At 35.9% G+C, this 16,406-nt stretch overlaps 2 protein-coding genes across 2 annotated transcripts; both read right to left on the reverse strand.

Annotated features, from left to right (window-relative positions):
• Positions 1-110: 110 nt before the first annotated feature.
• On the reverse strand, positions 111-3,624 carry LOC110909345 (glutathione S-transferase zeta class). The gene is made up of 10 exons (XM_022154371.2): positions 3,423-3,624; positions 3,191-3,235; positions 2,474-2,559; positions 2,286-2,357; positions 2,147-2,200; positions 1,984-2,059; positions 1,744-1,805; positions 1,126-1,185; positions 965-1,058; positions 111-358 (listed from the first exon to the last, which is right to left on the reverse strand). The coding sequence occupies exons 1-10, from the start codon at positions 3,508-3,510 to the stop codon at positions 318-320; spliced, it is 678 nt and encodes a 225-aa protein (XP_022010063.1). The 5' UTR covers positions 3,511-3,624; the 3' UTR covers positions 111-317.
• Positions 3,625-8,649: 5,025 nt separating this feature from the next.
• On the reverse strand, positions 8,650-13,442 carry LOC110909347 (vesicle-associated protein 2-1). Its single transcript, XM_022154372.2, has 8 exons — positions 13,326-13,442; positions 13,054-13,146; positions 12,007-12,077; positions 11,829-11,910; positions 10,980-11,095; positions 10,137-10,310; positions 9,421-9,546; positions 8,650-8,995 (listed from the first exon to the last, which is right to left on the reverse strand). The coding sequence occupies exons 2-8, from the start codon at positions 13,100-13,102 to the stop codon at positions 8,882-8,884; spliced, it is 732 nt and encodes a 243-aa protein (XP_022010064.1). The 5' UTR covers positions 13,103-13,146; positions 13,326-13,442; the 3' UTR covers positions 8,650-8,881.
• Positions 13,443-16,406: the final 2,964 nt, after the last annotated feature.

The raw sequence follows: 16,406 nt of genomic DNA on the forward strand, positions 1-16,406 counted from the left end.
CAAATAACAAGTCGGGTAGAGTCGACCTCGAGCTTTAAATATTACTTAAGGCAGAACTATCTTTCTTTAGCTAAACCAGCCAAACTCATACAAGTAATCAAGCTTTCGGAGGGGATCAAACTGGTCTGGATTTCAACCCAACCAAACGTGAATTCGAAGATTTGACTGAATATACATCAACATATGATCTTTTATGATGATTATATCAAGTACAATTTAAGTGAAAATACAACAATGTGCAATTTAAGAACCTAATGACAGCCAAACCTCAGTTTTTATTCGAGTCATATGTTGGTTTTGCCAGGAAATGATGCGTCTTAAGCCTCCTGTGGCTTGGTAAAATTGAAAAGCGACTTATCTGATACATATATTAACACATTGTCAAATTAAAATAAAATTAGAAAATTTACATAACTAATACAAAATTAGACAGCTAAGGAAACCCGCGATTTCATGACATCCATGATTCACGTGTTTTGTAGTTTAAACCGTAGTATAGATTTTACCTATACGTGAATTTCGACTGTTTACTTATATTTAGATTCGGGTTGTGTTTTATGTGAAAAGGTCACATGAAAAAAATCGCTAAAAAGAATGGGTGAATTGGTCGAACAGGTTGAAAGTAGCCCAAAATCTATTTTTTGATCCATACAACTTCCTAAATTGTTTTATTCAACTATTAGATTATGTTTAATTTAATATTTTTTTGTAATCATAATTAGCACATAATTTTTTTTACACGAAAAGGTCAAATTAAAAGATTGCTAAAAAAGAAATGGGTCAGTTGGTCAAATCAGTTGAAACTTGAAAGTAGTCCAAAATCTATTTCCTGATTCATACAACTTCCCAAATTGATTTATTCAACTATTTAGAATACTATTTGAACTATTTTTTTAGTTTTTATCTTTGTAATCATAACTAGCACATAACTTTCGAGAGCTGGAAATAAGTGTGCGGGTCAAACCTATTTGTTGTTGAGATGATTCAGCGAAAATCTGTTGGATAGATGGTGTTTGGCAGTAAACCTTGTATAACTTAAGCAGAAGTGGGAACTCGGTCTGCACCAACCAATGAAAAAATTCATAAAAATGAAAAAAATGATCGTGGAAAATTACTAGAGAATACCATATCAAGCTTGAACCGGTTGATTGCATTATCAAGTTGGAATGTGAGATACAAGTCTGCCTGAAAGTAACCATACGAAGAACATAATTATATTCATAGAAGAATATTCCAACTTAACAACAATTTCAAAAAGGAGAGAGTGTAAATCTTTGGTTGTTGCCATAGGATTAACAATGAAATTGAAACGTTAATGGTCCATTCAAGCACATCGTTATAAATGTAACATCCGGCCCCTCTCATCACCAATATTGTCCGCTCTGCCCCTGATGGGTTGCCCATGCAGGAACTCACGGATTTGTTTTTGGTTGCTCCTGTGGAGACTTCCCAGGAGGTCACCCATCCTGGTACTACTTCCACCTGAGCACGCTTAACTGTGGAGTTTTCATGTGCTCCACAGCCAACTAAGCCCAAAACGCGTTGGTGATTTAAGAGGCAGGGCATTACTTAAGAACCGAGGATCTCTCCTGGCCACGGCCAATGTGGGATTGCCTAGGGTGTCACAATGGTCCTGTTAATCTTTTCGATAGTCAGTATCCGTATTGTTACAATAAAGGTCAAACATCATAATATAGGAAGCATATATGGACTATAGATTACAGTGGCCAAGAATTAACAGACCAGGTAAATTTCATCTCCGGTTGCATATTTCCCAGCATGGTTCGCTAATAGCTTCTCGAGAGCTGCACATGTGATCACATAATTAAGAATTTGGTAACATCTTTAACTTAATTACATCCTTATCGAACTACAGATGTCAAAAGCGGATGTCTTGTAATTCTTAATAAAGATTTAGAATGATCCAACCGTCGTACAATCAGCAGAAGAACAAGATATGGATCCATTAAAAACGATCCTTACCTACGAACCCTTTCCTGATATGATTTTGAGCCCAAGGAAGCTTCTCATCAGGACTAACAAGTTCTCCGATATAATGCTGTTATATAACTTTACGCATGGTTAAAACTGGAGTACGTAAAAAGTAATAACATGCCATAGTTAGAAGCCAAAAGTTTCTACTCACAACTAAAGTCGTATTCTGAAGAGGCTGAATGCTGGAAGAAACAATACTTGCAGCCTAGCAGAAACAAGTTGTCGGTGATTTGGAACAAAGATTTACATGATCATTTGAGTAAACAAAAAGCAACCCATTTATGAGTTACCTGGTAATTTATCGATTTTTTTATAATATCTTGAGGCAACAAAGCATGTTGAGGGTATTTCTCTTCCAGATACTGTTAAGTAACAAAGATTATAAAAGAATACTAACTAGCAACTTTGGTACTGTCAGTTGTAAATTATATTAAAATAAGAAGGAAGTTAAATGAGGAACAAACATAAATTTACTCACTAATAAGATGGCATACGAATCTGAAACAACCGTAGTGCCATCCACCAAAGCAGGCACATAACCCATTGGGTTAACCTTTAGAAGTTCTGCATTTCAAACCTCACACAATTAAGTTTTCACACTTACGTACTAGATGTGTCGGTTGCCTAGAAACCGTTCTGAAATATATAATATTTTCTCTTAATACAGTGTCTCTTAAGTGTTTTGCATTAACAAATGCTTTATGTGATTATCATTGGTATTGTAAAAACCTGATACCATCCTGACATATAAGAGTTTTTTTTTTTCAAAACTTGAAACTAATTAACGTATTTTGTTTCTTATTAGCATGGTAAGTTAGTAACTTGAGTTGCCAATCCCTGATTCAATACTACATCGAAATTATAATTCCGCAGTTCAAGACCCTAATTCAAAGAGTCATCTAACATATCTTTGACTTTGATGCATAATGGCATAAGCATAACCGTTTTTTACATTCGATTATAATATGTTTGACACTCAAAAGTCAAAAGTGGACTTTTAGAAGGTAAAAACAGCTTAACAGTTAGAAAAATACATTTAACATAATCCAGATATTTCTAATTATAGCAAATTTGTATGTGATTTAACAAGTCTCAATTGATTATTCCACTTTTGACTTTTTTTCAAAGTAAACTTTAAAAGACAAACTCTAACAGATACAGATTTTGTTACTATCATCAAATAGAGTATTCTCACCCGGATCTCCAACACCGGTAATATTTATGCATTCATATTTCAGCCCTAGAACAAACAAACAAACAAACACATACTCATGTTAGTTACTCATCGGTCTGATCCTTTTTAGTATACAGAATATTTGGAATTCAATTGTAGTAAAAAAGAAAGTGAAAGTGAAAGTAAAGAGATGTAGTTGGAATTGAATTAGGTACAGAGAGATAGTGAGAGGTTGAACGGAGATATTGAAAACCTTTTAAGTAGAGAGCGAGACGAACACGACGAGAACAGGAGCTCATTGGGTGCGAATACAGCTTCATCGCTTGATTTTCTTCCTCCATTACTGCTCTGACTGAATCGTTGATGACTGATCTCAAGAATTACTTCGGTTGACTCGTGTTTTTGATAATGTGTTTATCTGGTCCTCTTGTCACAAAAAAAAAAAAAAAAAAAAAAAAAAAAAAAAAAAGGTTATTTTAGTCCATGTGGTTTAAGACATTTTGCCAGTTTAGTTTAAATGTTTCATTTTTTGTCTGTGGGTCGAAAAATGTTTCACCGTTGCCATTTTAGTCAACTGGATTAACTTTATCCATTTTTTCTGTTAACGAGAAGGACAATTCGGTCATTTTATACGTAATTATATTAACTAGAAGGGTAATTCGGCCATATAAAATGACCGAAGTACCCTTCTCGTTAACAGAAAAAATGGAAGAAGTTAACCCAATTGACTAAAATGACAACAATGAAACTTTTTTAGACCCACAGGCGAAAAATAAAATATTTGGACTAAACTGACAAAATAGTCTAAACCACAGGGACTAAAATAGCATTTAACTCAAAAAATAAAAACTTGTATTGCACGTTGAAAATGATGTTACCGCGATTAAATTAACTTTGGGTTTTGTCAATGGTGGGGTTAAAGAGTGTATGTTTCGTAATCTGAATGTGACTAGAAAGTATAAACATTTGGGTTTTTAATTTTAAAAGAATGATAATAATAATGTGTCTTAAAAAAATAGAAATAGGTGGTGCGTACGAGAGAGGGTCTATTTGTGTCGCACGTTTATCTCTCTTTCTCTTCACGGGTGTCTATTCATTCTCCCATCCCTTCTCACAAAACAACCGTTCTCTTTGACGGATGACAATACATGGAGGAAGTAATTGTGAATATTGATTACTTGGTGCAACTTTATCAAGATGACATAACAGGTCCCTAACAATTATTTAATAAAAGTAATTGTGAATATTGATTAGTTAAAGGGCTACTATGATTTCCCTTTAGGTATTCTATCTAAATCTTCATCACTCAAAAGCATCATAACGGGAATCATAACTTCATCATCATCTATAAAGATTGTAAAGATGACCATTTTCACAAGTAAGTGTCGCTAACTTAATATCCATGTTTATGTTATAATTGAATAAACATGATTGAATTGAAACGATCCGATCCTGATGTTGTCCATAAAAATGGAATAATCAACACTTTTTTTATTGCATGTGGCAGTTATTTTATAATAGTTGGGGTGTTGCACTTCGAAAGGGTTGTGACAAAAATTATGTACCGACTACCAACAACAATTTTAGAAAATGACAAACTAAGTTACTCATTATTTGACAATGAACCAAATATTTTTCCCCAAAATCATTAACTGTAATAAAATAAATCAAAGAAAAAAATGGTTCATTAATACAGTACATATTATGAAAATGAAAAAGAATAAGTATATAAGCAGTGGCGGATCTACAAAATTCTTATAGGTAACGTTTCAAAAAAAATGGGTAACGAAATCGAAAAAACGTCAAATTTTTCCAAAATTTACACTACCGTCGGATCGTCAAGGGATAGTGGAGGCTACCCCTTAATACAAGGTATGTCCGCTCCTATATATAAGTTTTAAGGATTGGTTTAGTCTAGAGGTTTGGTTCCAGGTTCCAACGTTATCAAAATTTAAAAGGTATAGATGTAAAATGCGGTTTTTACTCTTTTTTGTAATGTACATGTTTTGATAATAAAACCATACTAGCTTTAAAAAAAACCGCTTTAAAACTTCAATGATTGATATCCTAAGTCCTCAGCTGGGGTTAGGTTTGATTTCAAAGATCTTATGGAAGCTCACAAATATCTTCAAATGGGAAAGAAAGCTTCGGAGACTATTCATGGACTCGTATTATTCGCATGTTGGGGTATTTGGAGAGGGAAAAACGAGATGGTATTCCAAAATAAAAGATGTAGCTCGCAAGACATTGTGAGGGAAGTGAAATCGAGGTTTTGTTTGGTTAAAAAATAGGTTTTCTTTTAAGTGGGTGTTTGGGTTAGCTTATTTTGGAGCAACTTATAACTTATTGACTTATAAAAGTTAATAAGTTGTTTTTATAGTGTTTGGTTTAACTTATTTAAGCTGTTTTTGTGTGTGAAAAAAGTTGTTTTTGAGAAGTTAGAAATTCTAACTTATGACTTATATAAGTTAATAAGTGGTTTTTGAGAAGGAATCCCAAACACCCCCTAAATCCGTTCGTTAGGTGGATTGATGTAAATTCCCTCTGTATATGTTGTAATAGTGGTCTCTTGCCCGTTTGGGCCGGAGGTGTGTATATGTAGTAGGCCTTTTGCTCGTTTGGGTCGTTGACGTTTTTAATGAAGTTAACTTTTTTTTGAAAAAAAGTTGGGGTTAGATTCAACCATTAAGATGAGACCTAATCTGGTCCACACACCTCTCCTTTATTAGGGAGACAAACAATTTGATGAGAGACCCCTTCCTCTCCCACACAACCGTCATTCTCCATTTGCTATACTCTCTTGTTTATGTGTATACACATGAAGAAAGACCAAACTAATCTGGTGATTAGTTTGTGGTTTGTGCCTCAACAAATAAAGGTTGTCTAAGCTGCTATGTTGATCCTGCAAAACACTAAACACACCGTTAAGCTCGTTACAATGAGGGGAACAGGGGGTTCTCCTTGTAATCATCCTTCGGCGTGTCAATAAGTATATGTTTCGAGGATAATAGTGTGTGTATAAAGTGAGAGATTAAGAGAGCGGTCCTTAAACCTGGAGGTGAAGTTCACTATTTATAGCTGAGGTGGTTTGTGAAATGGATGGGCTGATGGACCTTGGGCCTGTAGTCGACAACAAGGAATATCCATTCTGTCTCCTCTGCCACGACCATTGGTGCTTCTGGGCGAGAGGATAGCTGTCACGCTAAATGGATCCACGTGTCCTGACAGTCACCCTTGTTGTCTGGACTGTCATCAGCAGCTAAGTGGAGAACAGTGGAGCAGTGGTCGGCGCACGTTGATTGGTGCCACGTGTGCGTCCTTGTGTACCTTTTGTCTCCTGTACGATTGTCCATCGTGCAGCATGATCGGATACAACCTGTTGGACGCTCATTGGTCCACAGCTCTACAACTTGTACCTTTGGTACTTGTCATAGGTTTACTTGCGCTTCCTACCTCTGCGCAACCCCCGGGATATCCCGTGTAGCCGGCGCAAGGTCCAGGAAGTCAGGGTTTTTATCCAAGGAGTTAAGTGTCAAATATGATCTTGTGTTAACCCTGACCTCGCACGCCGCCTAGGTTACACCTGATTAGCCGGCGCGAGGTTGGGAAAGCTATTAAATTGGTATGATATGAGTATGGTCCTGCGCGCAACTGAATAGTCAGCGCAAGATTTGAGACCATACCCCTTCAACACATGATACAAATTATATACTGATATTAATGCGCCAACTAGACTATCTAATGGTAAATAAATACCTGAACCCGGCAAAAGAAACCAAAAACATCCGAGACAGTATTGGGTATGTGACCGAGTGTGTGATTATCTTTAAACTTATCTTGAGTTTAGGGCAAGTATAGTATTAGGAGATACATGCCCCAGCCCAGAGTCAAACCCATACATGTTTATCTGCATTGAAACCGAATATGTGTGTGTGTATGTATATATATATATATATATATTAAGAGTTAAGTTCCTGTGAAAATAAAATAAACGTACGAAACGTACGAATTGAAAGAAAAGTCAAAAAAGTGGCAGTGTCATTTTGGTAATTATCACCAACTTCAAAATTACTCTAGTAGAGTAATTTTGAGCTTCTGTAGAGTAATTTTGGTCGTATAGGGTAATTATCAAAATTACACTAACCCCACCCCCCACCCCCCAAAAACCTAACCCACCCCCAAAAACCTAAAAAAACCTAAACCATTGTAAATGTTCATGTAGAGTAATTTTGGTCGTGTAGGGTAATTATCAAAATTACACTAAACCCCCCCCCCCCACACCCCCCAAAAACCTAAAAAAACCTAAACCCCCACCCCCAAAAACCTAAACCCCCCCCCCCCCCCCCCACTAAAAGCTAAAAACTAAACCATAAAGCTAAACCCCATAACTAAATGCTAACAAAATTACTCTGCAAGACATTTTCTAAAATTACTCTACAGAAGTCAAAATTACTCTACTAGAGTAATTTGATAATTACCCTACATTTCCCAAAATTACTCTACAGATGCTCAAAATTACTCTACAAGACACTTTTTGCTTTTCCCCCATTTATTTTGAAGTTGCTCATAATTTCCAAAATGACACCGTCACTTTTTGCTTTTTCCCTCAATGCGTACGTTTCGTACGTTAATATTATTTTTATTTGATCCTTTACGTATATATTAAATACTACCTCCGTCCCATTAAAAGTGTCCTATTTTGAATTTTCAAAATCTTTATTTATAAACTTTGACCTTAAATAATTTTGTTTGTGTTAGATAATACTTGATGAAAGTTATATGATTTGAGTGTGTTTTACAAGTGTTTTTATCGGGTTAATTTTCATCAAGTTTTATATAACACAAAAAATATATAATTAAAGTCAAAGTTTATAAATAAAGACTTTGAAAATTCAAAATATGACACTTTTAATGGGACGGAGGGAGTAGTATTTTGAAGTTGATAGAAACTTGAAATTAATATATATATATATATATACAGAATTGTTGGAAGTGTAATTAAGTATTCCAAATTTCTAGTTGGTTTATAGGATGAGTATACCATAAGTTTATGATTGCGGCCAACAGGTGAATTTTAACCACTTAGGATCATAAACAGGTATGCATGATACATTTATAACTACAAGAAAACAACGAACCCGACAGGTATGAGGTAGGAGATAACAAAAACCGCCCCACACATTGACTGGCAAAGCTTCTTTGGGGCCGATGGCTCAACTCAACTGTTAATTTTGTCGAAAATTTCCCAAGAAAATAACATTTTTGTAGTGTAAAATATTGGATTTTTAAGAGTCCGGCCCCTACCGACTTGGATTTTAAGAGCCCCGCCCCCGCCGAGTTTTCGCTCAAGCTCCGCCACTGGACACATTGGCATCCCTAGTTCCACATGTCAGCTTCTAATGATCGAGGTTAGTTTCACTTCTACTTATACTTTTGCAACATACAATGGCCCCAAAGAACTTGACCATGAAAAACTCAAATCACAAATTGTGGTTCCCTTCTTAGATTTCTATCAAAATCCACATAAGAGCCGAGCCGAGCATTGCAATGGTTAAAGTCTTTATATCATAACTAGCCTTGTGTGTGGTTATATCTGAACAAGAAGTCAAAACATATACACACTAACTAACTAACCTGGTCATATACTCATATGCACCCATTCAACTGAGCTCATAAATGCTACAACAGTCTCAACCTGCTAAAACTTGCTCATCAGCTGTGCAACAAGTATCCAAGGTAAACGCTAACAAGTGCCACCACAGCTACAAACAGCAATTGGAACCCGGCCTCTCTTGTCCTTGCGTTTTGATTGGTTCTCGGATTGTCCTGTGAACCAAATGTATAAAGTCATCAACTTATGAACAGATGTTGGTTTTTAGGAATAAAGAATTTACTGCAGAAGTTTAAACTTTAAACTTTAACATACATTTCTTTGAAATGTTTTCTTTTTCATTAGTTTATCTTTTTGTGTTCTTTTAATGACAACAGAAAGTTCTAGGGATATTTTTGGAATTTGATTTTTTGACTTTTATCATAACTTGAGTTGTTCTCATTGGGTTCTATATACCTAAGTCTTTTATATTCTCTATGTAGTAAAGGTTCAGCTTCATGGCAGATTTAAGAGAACTAAAAAACCACTAACTTTTAATGGATTCTTAGTGAACAAAAAAGATCATTGACTTATAATATAGGCACAAACCAAAACCAAAACCAAAACCAAAACCAAACCCAAACCCAAACTCATAGCTCACCTGTTTAAGTATTGACTCGAATTCTCTCAGTTTTGACTTTATCTCTTCCACGTCGTTGCGTAATCGCAATTCTTCTATATGCTTCCTGTTTATAGATTGTTCATTCTTCATTGCCTCCAGAACTTCCTATAAGTTTAAAATCAGTAATAGAACAATCCTTTTTCATCAAACAGAAATCTATGATATATCTAACTAAACTTGGATTGTCAAAACTCCAAATAAAGAGATTAATATTAGACCAAACTGACCAAAAACCAAGTAAGGACATTACAAACAAATGTAGCAACAAGTGCCAACAAACCGATTTTCTTAATGAAATTAACGTAACAGTTAGATGTGACAGTATTATCCCATTTAGTTATGAATTTTCTCAAACGAATCGATTGGGCCAAATCAAAAGGTTTAGCTAGAAGGGGAACTCATGGTCAAACAGGTTGAAAATCGCCAAAAAGTCTGTTTTTGAGCCATACAACCTTCTAGATCATTTTTATTCAAAGATTCAAATTAGTATTTTAATTATTTAATATAGTGGTTTGTAATAATAATTAACACATTAATTTATTATAATAACTTTTCACCGATTTCAACCGAAAACCGTTTTGGGCAGTTACCCAAACCGCCCTTCATTACACCTTTAACTAAGATGATATGTACAACAGACATTCAGCCATAACCCACAAATGTACATCCATGCCTCCAGTCAAAAAAGCTCTTACCTTGGTATGAGAGCTATTGTTTTGAACCATATCATCATTTGATTCAGTGGCTGTGTTATATGGTCTCATTCTTGATATCATGTTCATTGGTGACAATATTGGTGAGTGGGGTGGACTGACAAGGATCACTTTAAGCCTCTTTTCTTCAATGTGCTTACCATCATCTTTAACAAACTGAAAAAAGTGAAGAATCAACTAAAGAAATTCACTAGATGCGTCACTTTTTTTAAAAATGGGTGGGTCATAATGGTTAGGCTAAAGGTTTTAGCTAGAAAGAATATGGGTCAGTGGATGACATTCATCCAAAGTATATTCAAACAATAAGAACAACCTATATCATTCTATGAGAAAAAAAGTTCAACTAATTTTGTTTGAATATATTTTTTCAATGCATTCGAATTTTTTTTAATAAAAAAAGAGTAAAGTACACGGTTGGTCCCTGTGGTTTACTAAAATTTTGGATTTAGTCCCTAGCTTTCCAAAAGTACACGGATGGTCCCTGTGGTTTGCACTTTGTAACACATTTAGTCCCTAGCCAACAAATCTTAAGGTTTTAGCATGTCCAACTGTCCAAGTTAGCGACTAAATGCGTTAGAAAGTGCAAACCATAGGGACCATCCATGTGGGAAAAAGTTGGGGGCTAAATGCGTTACAAAGTGCAAACCATAAGGACCATCTGTCTACTTTTGGAAACCTAGGGACCAAATCCAAAATTTTGGTAAGCCACAGGGCCATCCGTATGTGGGTTGGCCGCCTGACCCAGCCCAGTTTGCACATTACCCAATCAGTCCCATTTTGTCACCTCCATAACTCACTGTCAAACCAACATTTCAAGATACGAACCGTGGTAGACATGATATAATCCTCTGTAGCCCCATCGGGTACAATTGTACTTTGAATTAGGAACTTGTCACTGCATATCAAATCAGGCGGTGCTTCTTTTTGTGCTTGCATAGTAACTGTGCTACATGTCCAACAAGAATATATATCATAACTCACTAATATCTTAGCATTTATAACATGAACTTTTTTAGAAGTGGATTCCATCAATAATTTTATCGCCTAATACAGTGATCACAAGTTCTCATAATTGGTATATCAGCTACTTTAACCAGAAACACAATTAGCAGGTACTGTTAGGAATAAAAGGAAAGATCATGATTCCAAAGCACACGACATATTTCCAAAAGAGGGAATTGAAGCGCCAAGAACAAAGAAAACGATAGATCATAAGAAAATTATAAATGTTACAATGAGTAATCATACACGTCTTTTAATAGTTGGGATGTAATTATGTAAAGTACTATTAAAGTGCAATGTAAATGTAAATATACCACATGACATCACAAATTCATGTTGATCATCTAGGGCTCCTATTTTCTTGGTCTCTCTAGATGTCAAACATCATTCAACCTTAATGTCAAATAGATAGACTGAGAAATAAAGTAAGAGTAGTTAAACTCAGCAAGTACAAGTACAACACTAAGAAATATGGTTAAGTGGTTCCACAAAGTTAAGTTCTCAAGTTTTAAGAAAGCTCTAGTAAGACAATGTCTGCATAGTAAGAATAACACAGATACAGCCTAAAATCCATCTTGTTTGAAAAATATATACAAGACTTCAGTTAATGGCATTGGCAAATCAGCAAGGACCCACCACACAGTCTAAAATTTTCAACAACAAAACTTATACCTATTAAATCACATGTTAAATCTGGCTTAATAACTCCAGTATTCGGTCTGACGCAGTATTTTGATGAAGATGTAGTTTTAACCTGCCAAAAATCAATTCATATGAATAATTCTACTTACAAGTTACATCAGATAACAAAAGATAAACCAAAATTAGATATAAAAAACAAGGACAGAACCTTAAAAGCAACATGGTGATCAGACTTATTGACCAGTCGAATAGAACATGAGCTTTGTTTCTTCAATTCAACTATTTGGATATAGAATAAAAGCATGAAGAGTTAGCCCAATCCGGTGATAAAAACAGTTCTATATCTACACATTACACACCTAGCCATGCAATAGAACAAGGTGCAATGAAATTATGATCCATTAAGTTGTAAGTTACATTGATCAAAATGTGGCATAAGAGCTTGGTTATAATTATACGTCTGGTTGAACTTAATTGTTCCTACATACTTGATTAAATGGAGTGTCAACATGTCAGTCAGAACTTAGAACTATGAGTACATTGAGATAGTCCATAAGAGGACCCGAGGCACAGCGTGATACAAGATTCTTCAGGCGTGGATGTGCGTGATACACCACCGCCACCATCTTTTAAAACGCATCAACTTCATAACGCGTTGCCATGGTCACACGTGAAGAATTGAAGGTGCTGCACACCATGTTCGATGGAGATGAGTGTGTGGTGAGTGATGGGCACCCCCACTAGAATCCATCACTAGTGATGGAACCAAGTTCAATGACGTGGCGGACAATGATTGGGTGTAGTGAGTGATGGAAAACCATCACTAGTGGAGCGCCCCTACCCCCTAAGTATACAAGTATAACACCTTATAGATGAACAAACTAATATAAATCTGTTACTGTTAGTTATAACTTTTGGCATTGATTAAATCATGAATTACAATTAGATTATCATCTTCCTTTAACAATATGAAACTTACGCAATAAAACCTAATTTATGCTACTAATAACTGCTATTAACGTCTTCACTGACATCCGTATAACCAATCCATTAAACTTCCCAAAAGTTCTTAACCTAAAACATTTGAGGCACAAATACCTTATTTCAACCTGCTAAACTGAAATTCACAGTTGACTCTACATAATCAGTTCATCCATATCAACAATATACTTCTACTCAAACTATACAAATTGAGTTTGAATATTGACCATAACTAGCATTAGATTAAACAGATTGAAAAGAGCAACATGCTTACATATAATTCTAAGTTCTTGAGGTTGAATCTCCAACAGCTCCGTGGTCATCTCATCAAAATTCAAACAGAATTCGATCGATATGTTTCCGTTTCCTGAAACGAATTTGCAATTGTTACCGAAACTTTACACAATATACTGAAACTGAGCCATACAGAGTCTGATTTGATCCGTTTGTTGGTTAAACCCTAATTTGTAATATTTTGGGGATCGTTAAACATAGAGTTGCTGTGGGGATATGCTGAAAGAAATTAGTGAGAGGACATAGAAATACCTGAGAGCGCGAGAAAGGAAATGACCAAATTCCACCACCCTTTTGTATATTCGCGCCTCAACTTTTGTGTTATTACTAGTTGGATTCCTAGCGTTTTGGGGCGGGCTTTCGATCAGCATAGATTTGGTTTATTACAGTACCAGCTTGATATTGACACAAAGCATACCAATCGACATATGTTTTACTTTGATTGAAAATCATAACCGGTGTTGTTTGCTTGGTATTGGTTTGGTTTGTTACGGTACGGGTATGATACCTGCATTCGATATAAGCTTATAATAGCAAAAAAAAAAATTTATTGCGAATACAACTGTGTGCTCAATGAATTTTATATCGTCACGTCGAGAAAAATCGTAAAAATGAATAAGGTACCGGTACCAATGTTGACCCCCGCGTCGCGGTGAGGGAGTCGTAAAACCGTGTTAAGTATTAAGCAAGCGACGACCAAAACTAAGAAAATTGTAAAATAAATACGTGATTTATGTCGGCACGTGACATAAAACGTAAGTAAAGATAAACGCAAACTTATAATGCAAGTTGACGTAAAACGCAAACAAACTCAGTATAAAACACAAGAAATTAAAGACAAAAAACCACTATAAAATAAGTACTATAGAAAACAAATAAAAAAGAAAACTAAAAAAGACCATTGTTTATAAGGTTCACGTTTTGCTAAATATATAAATATAAATGTAAATGTGATTATATTTTGTTTGATTATTATGCTAAGTTAAGTATCATTATTATAACATTACTTTTCTCAATTTTTTTGGGTTCGATCCTAAGTTAAATATCATTATTATAAGAGTAAACTGCCATTTTGGTCCGTGTGGTTTGGTCATTTTTGCCACTTTAGTCCAAATCTCAAACTTATTACATCTGGGTCCCTGTGGTTTGCATTTTGTTGCCATTTTAGTCCAAAATCCAAAAACCCTTATTTTTTACTGTTCCAACATCCCTATTTTGTCCTTTAGTGCAGGGGTATTTTGGTCCAAGTGTTTTTCATTTAATCTTTTGTTAATTATAAAACTAAACTACATCATCTTCAACCCCCAATTACCAGAGATTATATAAAACTAAATTACATCATCTTCAACCCCCAATTACCAGAGATTATCTCCAATCATCTTCCCCCCAAAAATCATCGTCGTCATCTACAATCTTGCCAACACCAGAGACGCTTCATTGCCGACATTCATCACGGTTAACATCAGAAGAACGAAAGTTATTAATTTTGAATCATCATAAGAAATATTAGAGAAAATACAAAACAATGTGGAAACGAAATTGAAGACGATAAACCTGAAGAACTGGATGGAGATTTGAAAGCTCGAGATTGGTAGAACATTGGAAGGATGTGATTTTGGGGAAGACGTGATGAGGGTTTTATAAGCAAAAACATTAAGATTGACCGGTGACTGTGCTCCGATCTGTTTTCCGGTAACTTTTCCGATCTATTCTTGATCCTCCTCGCTTCCAATCTCATTTTCTGCATCTGTTCTTCCGATTGTTCATATTTCAGATATGTTCCAAAATCAGATCGGAAAACAGATCTGTTCCACCTCTTTACACCTCCCACCGCCAATTTCAGATCTGTTCCACCTCTTTACACCTCCCACCGGAACAACCACCACTCTTCGCCTCCCATCTCTCTCCTCTCTTCAGAGCACAACGACCCCCGTTCTTTCCCCCATCTTTCTCTCTCTAAAACCTAAAACCCTAGCTTTTACACTCTCATTCTCTCTCTAAACTCGTTCTAGGGTTTGTGAAAGGTAGGCGGTGGCGGTGATGGCGGTCATCTGCAGATGAGAAAGAGATGAAAGAGAGAGAGAGAGAGAGAGAGGTGGTGGCGATGATGGTTGGTCATCTGCGGTGTGGCGGTAATGGCGGTGATGGTTGGTCATCTGCGGTGTGGCGGTGATGGCGGTGATGGTTGGTCCCTGTGGTTTTGGTGCCTGTGGTTTGGTCCCTGGAGTAATTGAAGTAGTCTGCAGATGAGGATGAAGATGATGACCTGTTATATATATATAACAGTTTAATATGTTATAATAATTGTATAATAATTAAAATGACCAAAATACCCCTGCACTAAAGGATAAAATAGGGATGTTGGAACAGTAAAAAATAAGGGTTTTTGGATTTTGGACTAAAATGGCAACAAAATGCAAACCACAGGGACCCAGATGTAATAAGTTTGAGATTTGGACTAAAGTGGCAAAACTGGCCAAACCACAGGGACCAAAATGGCAGTTTACTCTTATTATAATATTACTTTTCTCATTTTTTTGGTTCTATCTATTAGAAAAAGTTAATTGAAAATGTATGGTCTTAACAAGAAAGTTATGTTCGTTCCTGGTTGAAATGGTTACTGCTTAAGGTAAAGTTCTTCAGTTGGAGGGTTGCGGTAAATCGTATCCCAACAAAAGAAGCATTGGTCAATGGGGGGAGTTCGTTTGATGTGGGACATGAACCGGAACATCTTATAGTTTCGTCTCCATTCGTGCAAGTTGTTTGGGAGAAGATCAAGTGTTGGTATAGCATCATTGTCCCTCCTGTGTAAATGATGGCATAAGGCATAAGCAATGGCCATATCTGAGTCGACTTCGTTTCAAAGGTGCACAAGAATACAACCAAAGGGATAATGTAGCAACCGAGGGAGTGTTTTGTTCCATGTACATAGATTGAACCTTGTATTCGTATGTCACACCCCCAAATTCCACCTGCGGATAACACCCGCTTCGAGGGCGTGACTGACCAGGATCCAGCCACCAATTATACCGAATACTTAAGTTGATAACAAAAGTAATACTTACTATTCATAAGCTTAGCAAATATTAAGTTCAGAGTTTAAAGTCTTAAGTTCAAAACAGTAATAAGTAGCGGAAGCATAGGTAAGGTAGTTTAAAACAAAGTTCATGATTCAAAATAAGGTAACACCCAACACAAGGGTGAACAGACACTACACGTTCCCAAGCTGCAAGCTCCTTCGTCACTGGTTACCTGCAAAGCATGCAGTAAGGGGTCAACAATAATGCTGAGTGAGTTCACTAGTTGTCCAGTTTTAATTACCAAAAACTTTGT

The sequence above is a fragment of the Helianthus annuus genome, chromosome 14 (assembly GCF_002127325.2).
Source record: "Helianthus annuus cultivar XRQ/B chromosome 14, HanXRQr2.0-SUNRISE, whole genome shotgun sequence".
Taxonomy (NCBI): Eukaryota; Viridiplantae; Streptophyta; class Magnoliopsida; order Asterales; family Asteraceae; genus Helianthus; species Helianthus annuus.

Excerpts from the sequence above, each read along its gene's own strand:
- LOC110909345 (XM_022154371.2), bottom strand. The coding sequence starts at position 3,510 with ATGGAGGAAGAAAATCAAGCGATGAAGCTGTATTCGCACCCAATGAGC. Across the intron at positions 2,201-2,285 it reads AAAAATCGATAAATTACCAG|GCTGCAAGTATTGTTTCTTC; the intron begins GTAACTCATAAA and ends TGTTTCTGCTAG. Across the intron at positions 359-964 it reads ATCATCTCAACAACAAATAG|ATAAGTCGCTTTTCAATTTT; the intron begins GTTTGACCCGCA and ends TATATGTATCAG.
- LOC110909347 (XM_022154372.2), bottom strand. The coding sequence starts at position 13,102 with ATGACCACGGAGCTGTTGGAGATTCAACCTCAAGAACTTAGAATTATA. Across the intron at positions 10,311-10,979 it reads ATTATATCATGTCTACCACG|TTTGTTAAAGATGATGGTAA; the intron begins GTTCGTATCTTG and ends CACTTTTTTCAG. Across the intron at positions 8,996-9,420 it reads TCGAGTCAATACTTAAACAG|GACAATCCGAGAACCAATCA; the intron begins GTGAGCTATGAG and ends TTTGGTTCACAG.